The sequence below is a fragment of the Poecilia mexicana genome, unplaced genomic scaffold (assembly GCF_051168715.1).
Source record: "Poecilia mexicana isolate PSO_F unplaced genomic scaffold, ASM5116871v1 scaffold_9, whole genome shotgun sequence".
NCBI lineage: Eukaryota > Metazoa > Chordata > Actinopteri > Cyprinodontiformes > Poeciliidae > Poecilia > Poecilia mexicana.
This window is the reverse complement of record NW_028263378.1, coordinates 2,201,557-2,211,220: the sequence shown is the minus strand read 5'-3', so window position 1 is coordinate 2,211,220 and position 9,664 is coordinate 2,201,557. Positions and strand designations below refer to the sequence as shown.

At 41.5% G+C, this 9,664-nt stretch overlaps 1 protein-coding gene across 1 annotated transcript in view; it reads right to left on the bottom strand.

The window, feature by feature from the left end:
• Nucleotides 1-234: 234 nt before the first annotated feature.
• hs3st1l2 (heparan sulfate (glucosamine) 3-O-sulfotransferase 1-like 2) overlaps nt 235-9,664 on the bottom strand; it is a 29,447-nt gene continuing 20,017 nt past the window's right edge. The window contains exons 2-3 of the mRNA XM_014974104.2: nt 3,761-4,243; nt 235-2,458 (exon numbers count right to left, since the gene is read on the bottom strand). Of these exons, the coding sequence (XP_014829590.1) occupies nt 1,793-2,458; nt 3,761-4,042 (948 nt within the window). The 5' untranslated portion in view covers nt 4,043-4,243 and the 3' untranslated portion in view covers nt 235-1,792. The remainder of the gene's footprint in view (nt 2,459-3,760; nt 4,244-9,664) is intronic.

Here is a 9,664-nt window from a genome sequence, read left to right as displayed (position 1 = left end):
AATGAAGAGAGAGTGAACTCATCTGCTGACCTGCAGCTGTTGCTTACAGTCGGTGGTGATTTAATTTCCTATCAGGAAAACGTCGGTGATGAAACGGAGCTGGCTTTGATCCTGGATGTAAAGACCGAGTCTCTGACAGCGAACGTCTTCTTCAGGTTTTCCCGTTTGCTCATTTATGTTTGATGTGTTCAAACCCTTTAAAGCTGATCTCTGCACTCAGGCAGGAGACAGAAGGAAAGTCTGAATGCATTTATTAGGACATTAGGAAAAAAACTACAGATATCAACAATAACACCATGTTGGGCTTCACTTGTAAAGTAAATGAAAATGTGCCGTTATAAAAAAGGCTAGAAATTTAATATATATACACAGTGCAGTTCTAAAGTATCGGTACCTTTGTCACATTTTGTCATGTTGTGATGACAAACTTCAGTGCGTTTCACTGGGATGTCAGGAGAAAGACCAACATGAAGGAGCACATTTCTGAAGTGGAGTAAAAGAATTCATCGTTTTCACATTTTTTATTTAAATCAATTTGAAATACATGGCTATGTATTCATGCGATGTTTAGGGATTTCTGAGAAAGAGCTTTGGATCCAACACTTTGAATGACACAACGCTTTATGAACAATGACATGCTGAGATTTTTTCTGTGACTATCAGAAATAAGAAACAAGACGGATCGATATCATCGTCCACTTCCTGTTGTCTTCTTCTTCGTCTTTTTCGTCAGTAGTATAACCATGTGTGATGTGAGAAAGTGTTTCCTTTGCAGATTTGCAAAACCGCCTCATTCTAGCAAAAAAACGTTTCATTGATAATCATGAGTCTTTTAGAATGTCGTTTCCATTGAGGGAATTCATTTCAAATTGCACAGTTTTACAGTGCGGCTGCTGTGGTGTTGGGGTCGGATGTGAACTGTCAGTTTTCTGCTGTTTGCATGTTGGCCTGAAGGTTTAGTTTTGCTCTCATATGATTAAAGAACGTTTTTCTGAATGCTTCCTGTGTCTCATGTAGATTTTGTACCAAACGTTGAGTTTTCTTTGTTGTGATTTTTAGAGTTCAGGCCTAAAAGCTGGTTTCCAAACTCACATGTAAATTATTCTGATGCTAAATTTCTCACAAATGGATTCTAGGCGACTTCTGAATGGGAAAATTTGCATGGATTTTATTTAGGTTTACTGATATAAAAGACAATGGATACAAATCCATGCTGCACTTTGTAAAATTTCTAGTAATATTTTTTAGAAATTATTTTATTCCACTTCAACATGTTGCGTTTAGTCCTGTAGCTCATAAATTAGAGTCAGGTTTTTGGTTGTAATATGACAAAATGTGAAAAGTTGAAAAGGTAAGAATACTTTTACAAGACTTTCTGTCTTTACTAAGATTTTCTAATAAACGGAAACAAAAGCAGCTGATGAGAAACGAAGCGTTTCACAAAGCAAACATTTTTGTACAGCAGTTTAGAAATGAGAGCGAAAGCTTCTGAACTGAGAATATTTACACTGATTGACTTTTAATGCAATTTGGTCATTAGTGCAACAATCAAACATGGCAGCCATCTGCTCAGCTCCTGTCCGTGAACTGAGCCAACATGTTGCTCTGAGCTCTTTAATGGCACAGCTGTTGTAGCTTCGTTGTTCCTGAAGAGGCACCGGCTTGGTTCGGGTTTTATCCACCACATTTTCAGCCACGTGAGTGCAGCTCATTTATACCTGAGAAGGTATTTAGAAAAACATCATCTGCCATCAGAAACAGTTTCCCTCTCCGTCTGTCCCCGACAGTTTCATCAGCACCAGGAGAACGACCTTCCCACCATCTCAAAGAAGCGTTTGTTGGGCTTCCTGAAGAACCGGCAGAGCTTCTTCAAGGCCTGCGTGCTCAGCGGAGCGTGTGGTCGGCCTTTGGACTCGTCCAGGCACTTATCATGTCCAGCGGACAGGAGGCAGTAGAAGCCTTTGGTGGTGTTGAAGTAAAAGTTGCTGGGGTTTATCCTGGGAGGAAGGTCCAGGAACCGCTCCGCCTTCCTCAGCTCCGGGAACGGGTCCCGAATGAGCGCATCGCCGTCCACCACGTGGATCTGCTCCAGGGGGAAGACCTCCAGCCAGCGGGCCAGGTGCAGGTGGTACAGGCTCCTCTGCAGCGCCTTGTATCCGTGGTTGATGTGGCCCTTGTGGAGCAGCAGCTCCTCCAGCGGCTGGTAGGGCTTGTGCTGCGTCAGGCGGTTGTGGAGGACCTGGGTGTAGTCGGAGACCAGCCTCTCTGCCGGGTCCCTGACGATGAGCAGCAGCCGGACGGCCGGGTTCATGTCCCACACCCGAACTGGAACCTGGGGGGCCGCGAAGTAGCCGGGGGTCTTCTCCACCGTCAGCTGGCCCGGCAGGGTGAAGGGCATCTGGGCTCGGTACCAGGCCAGACCCCGGCGGAAATGTTCCTCCACGTTGAAGTAGTGGACCTGGGAAAGGTTTAAAAATGAAGAATCAACAAACTACGGCTGAAATGATTAATCATAATTAATCATGATTAATCATTAATCATTAATTATGAAAAATCCAAACAGAAACTAAAGATAAAAAATGCAAAACCAAACAACAAAGAAACCTAGAACCTGATCACTTACATTTTCCATTTGAAGAAGTTAAGAAGTAATTTGTTTGTAGTTTTCTTCACTTTTTTTCTACATTTTGGCAATTTTTTAATTAGAGAGCCCTACCAGAAATGGTCCCCAGGCCTCATTTTGGACACCCCGAGTGTACTGGAACATTTTCCTACGGTGCTTATGTATGCAAACCACAAGAGGGAGCTCTTTCTGACTGACTGTCTAAGCACAGTTGATTTTATTCAGGCTGGTTCAGATACTCATAATCATTGTCTTTGAAAGCAACACTTTACTCTAAATACTCTGATGCTATAAATCAGTCTAAGGATGCATTCACACCAACTCTACGCAGTCTATTTTAACAGAACTCCAGTTTGTCTAGAAAGTCTGGTTTGCTCGTGAAAGTAGGAACGAATAATCAAATCTGATATGAACCAAATAATTGAACTCTGGTCCACTTAAAAACCTTGGTCTCAGTTCTGTTGAAGTGAACCCTCATTCAGTTCGGATGCATATGTGAACGCCAAGCGGACCAGAGAATGCTCCAAAAACAGGAAGTGGACAAAAGGGCTGAGCATTCTGGGTAAATGCCACCAAAACAAACATGCTAGCCTAGCGCTAGCAGGAGAAATGACCCGTGGTCTTGTACCAAAAACAAAAGAGAAATCCTACAGCTGCTACAATTTGATGCCACTACATTTTTGTTTATGTTCGTGAGGAAGGAAGTTGCTCTCAGTGTTTTCAGAGGTTTTTGTGTCGTTTCCTTCAGTGGTTCTTGGTGCAGCGCCCCCACAGGCGTGGAGGGGAACAGGTTGCTCTAATGTTTTGGTTGGTTTGACTCAGAGCAGAGAGAAAGAACTAGCAGCTGGAAATGGAACAAATGTTGCAGATTTGGTCCCTAATCAAACCGAGTCCATCAACTATCAGGTGTGAAAACAGCCTCAGATTTTTCTGCCATATGTTTCATCTAAAATGTGAGTCAAAGTTACACATCATCCTTAAACCACCCAAAGAATGCAAAAGTTTCAGTCAAACAGATGAACTGTCCAGTAAAATTTCTGGAGATTCTGAATTTTCTTTATGATGAGTAAAAGTTGACGATATGCTTCACAAACCCTGATTGATTCGGTCAGTTTTGCTCTTCTGTGACAGTTTTACCTCGGCCTTCGCCACCTCCACGTCCGGGTGCAGGTTGAGCATCTCCAGCAGGGCCCTGGTGCCGCCTTTCCGCACGCCAATGATAATAGCTCCGGGCAGCCGCTGCTGGGTAGCGTTGTAAGAGGAGGAGGATGATGATGCTGAGGAGGGGGAGGAAGAGGATGGAGGAGGAGAGTGAAGAGGCGAAACGGACCCCCCGCTGCGCAGATCCCTTAAGCAAACAGAGAGCTGAGTCTGCAGCAGGAGAAGCACCAGCAGCGCCAGCAGCACCGTCCACAGCATGGTGCCACACACACACACACACACCCACACACACACACACACACACACACACACACACACACACACACACACACACACACACACACACACACACACACACAGGTGGAGCGCTGGTTAGCAGCACACACTCATTGAGCTCCCACGCAGTGCTTGTTATCAGTCAGCAGGGGGCCTCAGGGGGACGCTCCTCAATTTCACAACCTGAGAAGAGAAACAGAAAGATGAATGCCTGCTTTTACTTCCTGCTAAAGATGGGATGCATTTCTAAAGTTTTCTGCTTGTTTTGCTGCAAAAGAAGTGAAATTTGTTCATTTTAAATGCAAATAACTCAAAAAATATTCCTAATAAAACGCCGTGTTTTGGGAGTCAGAGGATTCTGAACCTCTCAGGTCAGAACATTGAAACTATTAGGAAAAAGCATTTGATCATTTCCTGTCAATCCTGGATAAAAGAAAACATTAGGACTGCTAGCATTGATTATTCTAGTAATCGATTAATCGATCAAGTTATTCTGACGATTAATCAGAAAAGAAAATTGTCACATTCTTCTTAACCACTGGAGTCGTTTTTATATGTTAGAAAAACATTAAAATATGAATATAAACAAATAATTCAATTCCAACTTTGAAGAAGAAAATAGACATTTTATTTCACTCAGTCCAGATTCACTAAATCAGCTCAGATTTAGTGAATCTGGACTGAGTGAAGCTAAAACTGATTTTTTTTTTGGAAAATCTATATATTTTGTAAAGTTTTGGCTTAATTACTGCTTTAAATATGTTGTTTTTTGTAAATTGCCATTTTTGAGTCTGAATGCTCCAGTTAACAATCAATCAATTACTAGATTAGCTTATGATTATTTCAATAATTTCAATAATTAATCTGATTAATTGTTCCATCCCTATGAAGCATGTAAATGAATTCAAAGTGTTGGCTGACAGTTGGGTTCGGTCTTGTTGTTTCTGTCCAGCCTCCCTTCCAGCTGAACTCCATGTGAGGAGAAATCTGCAGCTCTTCCTCCCAGTGGAAGATCTCAGCCATTAGGATTGGAAACGTGCAGCTACTCTGTAATTTCTTTTCATCTCACATTCTGCAGCGCTGCACATGTTCATTCAACTGTTTTATGAGCTCATAAGTTTGTCTTAATGGGCCGTTTTACGAAAAGCCTGGATCCTGCTCAGACTGTGGAGCTGCGATATGATTACGGTCTGAAGCGTTTAAATATTAACCCAGGTTGAGAGGAGATGGATGGATGTTGAGAGGATGTAGATGAACGTTAAACTCCTCAGATCAGGAGTTTGACTGCAGGCATTTTTAGCTGTAACAAAGAATATTTTTGCAAATGCATGAATGGGTGACAACTTTTCTTTCACACAATACTTTTTTTAACAGCTTTGAACCTAAAATAGTCTCATGTGATGCAAAAAGAAACAAACTTGTGATCGGCTTCACATGCTGAGCGTCATGACGACGTTCCCGAACTGATCAGCTGCTCAGCCTTCTGTGGCAACAGCTGCTGGTTTACAAGCTTCTGTTGGAGGGAAACGGATCGCTGTCTGCAGGACTGAAGGCCATGAGATGTTTGTGATCAAAACTCAGGAGTAAAGGCTTTCAGCAGCCATCAGCTCAGCTTCTCACTTGAGAAAACATTTTATATTCTGTTCGTTTGGATTTCTATCCAGTTATGGACATTTATCTGTTTGTTGTTTTATTATGGAAGGAAGAAAATGTCAAGGAAACTGGATTGTGAGAAACTGACCAAAAGGAGCCACTATGAACCAGAACAAAGGATTTATTTTAGGGTTTAAGTGGTGAAATCTCGGGTTGGTTTGATGAGCACGAGAAGAATCTCATTCAAAACAAAAGTGTAACACCGTCTGACCGCCAAACAGAACCAAACCAAACCGGAACCGGGTCGGATAAGCAGCAGAAACCAGGAGCAACCGGACCGTGAGAGGAGCAGAACTGGGTCCTGACAGGATACAAAACTGACGCAGTAAAAACTGAAACGAACACAATACTGAACAGAAAACGTTAGAATAATAAACGATGTAAAAATGTCCAGGATCAAGACTGGAGTCAGATCAAGTTTTAGCTTGTGAAATTAATATAGAAAGTTTAAGCCTCTAATTACAGACAAGTTTTATACATTTTATGATTTGTGATAATAATTTACAGTAGGCTGCACAGAGACATCTTTTAATCTCCATGGCAACCATTCAGCTGCACAAAACACCTGGGTGGACTTAGCCCGGCTTTGGGGTGCAGCTCCTCCTCTGAGCTGCAGTTTCCATCTTTCAGAGCTTCTGCCTCTCAGAGCAGCCACTCAGCTCCTTCAGACTAGCCAGCAGCAATTAGCAAACACCTGGTGGAGCTACTGAGCTCATTATGGAGCAGTCATGTTGCCAAGACTTCCTGAAGGCTGAGTTTCAGAAAGAGCAGGAGCTCCTTAAAGAGACAGAGGCCCAATTTCAAGGCGTTAAATATTGATGTCATTTGATATTTTGTGTATTCAGCATTTTTATAACAACTGAAGGTAACATAGTTATTTAATTATGCTGTAAAATTGAATTTTGTGTCAGAAAATACATAATACCGCCCTTTTAAAGCTATTTCATGGGTTCTGACGTTTTGAATTAGTATATAAAATGAAACTATGTTTTATAAACAAAAGGCTCAACAGTATCAGTTAAAGGGGAATTGATACAAAATCAGCGTTTATTTGAGTTTTCATCATGTTATTATTCGCTCATCGGAAACAAACCTGGACTGTTGGTTTGATTCTTCCAGGCATGTTTTAGAAAACTTTGAGTGCTTAAACACAGATATGAGTGGAAACAATCAAATAACTGGTTGAAGGTTTTAATTGCTGTAACATCAGTAAAGACGTTTGGGTCTCAGGGTCAGTCTGGGTTCTGCCATGTTTTCTCTGTGCATCATGCTAAAGCTAACGAAAGCTATCCAGGTTTCAGACCTTTAAACTGTAGCACACTTTAAAATGCAGTTTACTGCAGGAGTAATATGACACATGAATACGTTTTTTAAAGGCTGTGGATTTTCCTCTGTGAAATCCTTCCTCCTGTTTGCTGCTGCTGCTGTTATTCATGTTCCTGCAGTTTCTGTGCCAAAGCTGCTCTGACGCAGCCGAGTTATTAATTAGTGTAACAATGTTCTGGTTGAGAGGGGAGACCATGTTTCACGTTTTTCCTGTAGCGGAGCTCTAATTGTGCCATCAGGGAGCAGCAGGCGGGCCCCGACCTTCTGCGTTATCCCCGACCTGGAGACGCTGGCGTCACCGTCCGGCCTCCGCCTCGCTCTCCCAGCTGCGTACTGCGGCTGTGAGGGTTTCTGTGTGCTGCTCATGTTGATGTTTTGGTTGAAAAAACGGGACAAAACCAAAATTCAAGGATGTTTGCTCATGGGCTTTTCTTTTTCCAGAAAGATTTATTGACATTTTCCCTTCAAAATGAGAAAAAATCCAACATGTTCATTGATGTTCATCATCAGTTATTAAAAACCAACTAATTATTGATCACAGAATTAAACAGCTTTGCTGCACAACACAGTCTAAGTTCTGCACTCATGCATTTTTTATATAATTCTGTCTTTAATGAAGCAGAATAAGAGACATATTCAGACTTTCACTTGTGTACAAAATAATTACAATCCTAAACAAAACGATTATTTGTGGAGAGAAAAAAATGGAGCAAAAATAACTGAGGTGTAATTATAATAATTTAGTTGTTTAAAAATGTTGGACATGAACTGAAGTTTAATTTGTTTGGAAAACCAGGCAGAACTGAGCAGAGATCCTGCTCTGCCTCTTTCTGCATCACTTAGTGATGTCTTCTGTTTGGTTTTTGCTTTTTTAACACAAATATTTTGGCATCTTTTTGTTGTCCATTATTGAATGTGCTGCTCTTTGTTTTACCAACAGAACCAGCAGCAGAGTTTTAATGGCAGGAAGGAACAGATTTTATATCTGCAGCAAACAGTTTGCAGCAGAGTTATCATGCTTCCTTTTACCTCTGGAAAAATTAATGCAAACAGCTTAATAGCTTTAACTGGCCGTTAAATTTTATCGCTGCTTTTATCTCAGCACTTTGACCAGGATGTCGTCGTTTTGATCACGTGTCAAAAAAGTTGATGCTAAGAAAGGATTGTGGATCAATCAGCTCACACACACACACACACGCACACACACACACACACACACACACACACACACACACACACACACACACACACACACACACACACACACACACACACACACACACACACACACACACCCCCACACACACCCCCACACACACACACGGCCTGGTTTTCTTTAAAGATGTTTCCGACTGGATGATGGTTGATTGATGTTTAGCTGAAAATGCTGTAATGAATTGATTTGTGACAGAATGGACAGATCATTTTCTCCAAACTTTTCCTTTTCTTTCAAAATGTTTATGTCAACATATGATTTGTTCATTTAAACTAGATGGATGAGATAAATAATAATCAGAGTTAAGATAAATTACTGAATATCCTATCAGATGTATTATCTATTGCTATTGTTCATGTGTTTTTACTGCGATATATTTATTGTTTTATTTATTGCCCAGATTTTGTATCATTTTCACTATTTTAGTTCAAGTTCTACAGAAATTATCCTCCATTGATTTTTTAATTTATTGCTTTTCTTCTGAACCATTTGAAGCTTTATAAATAGATTTTTTTAAACATTTTGTTAAGGTTGCAGACAGAAATGATGCCTCATTCAGAGAACCAGCAGCATCTGACGATGCCACCATGCAGGGCGTGTTCAGTGAGAGCAGACAAAGACAGATACCTTTAGGGAGCTTGGTGTGTGTGTGTGTGTGTGTGTGGGTGTGTGTGTGTGTGTGTGTGCATGGGGAGACACTTGTCTTGTGTTAAGTGGTTGCACAAATCCCTTGTGGCTTCCCTGTGAAATGGAATATTCTCCTGTCTTTTCTCCGCCGCTCTCTGTGACCTTTGCCCCCGTCTTTCAGGGCTCACACCTTTCTGCTCGTCTTCACCTGCGCTGCCTAACCTCTGCTGCTTCTCCTGCTCCAGCTCTGGTCTCTGAACTGCTTGAATCCTGCCCTGTTTATGCGGATCAGCTAACAAACCCAGCTCCATGCTAATGGGGGATGCCCTGCAGCAGCCTCTTAGCTGCTCATTAATAAAACACAAGTTGCACCTTCCTGGCCTGAAATATTTTTGACTCGATGAACTTTTAATCTTGACAAGCACGAAAGGAGACAGAGTTGGATGCAGAAATGGGAAACGGCTCCATGCACATGTCAGACCCAGACAGACAGAGAGCGATGATTAGACCTGATGCTCAGTAAAAATAAGGTTAATGCTGTTCGACCCAAATACAACGGCTGTTGGACCAAAGCCAGAAAAGCTGTGAAAACGGCAGAAAAGTCATTTTACATGATGATTTCCATGAAAATAAACATTTTATATTTAAATATGAAGTTTATTTCTGATATTTAAATGCCATGTTGCTCATCTGATTTTAATTAGCTGGCGATGCCACCATTAAGAAGATATAAAAAATGACTGTGTGAAGTGGGACAAAGGCTCTGCATTCATTTCAGGTTA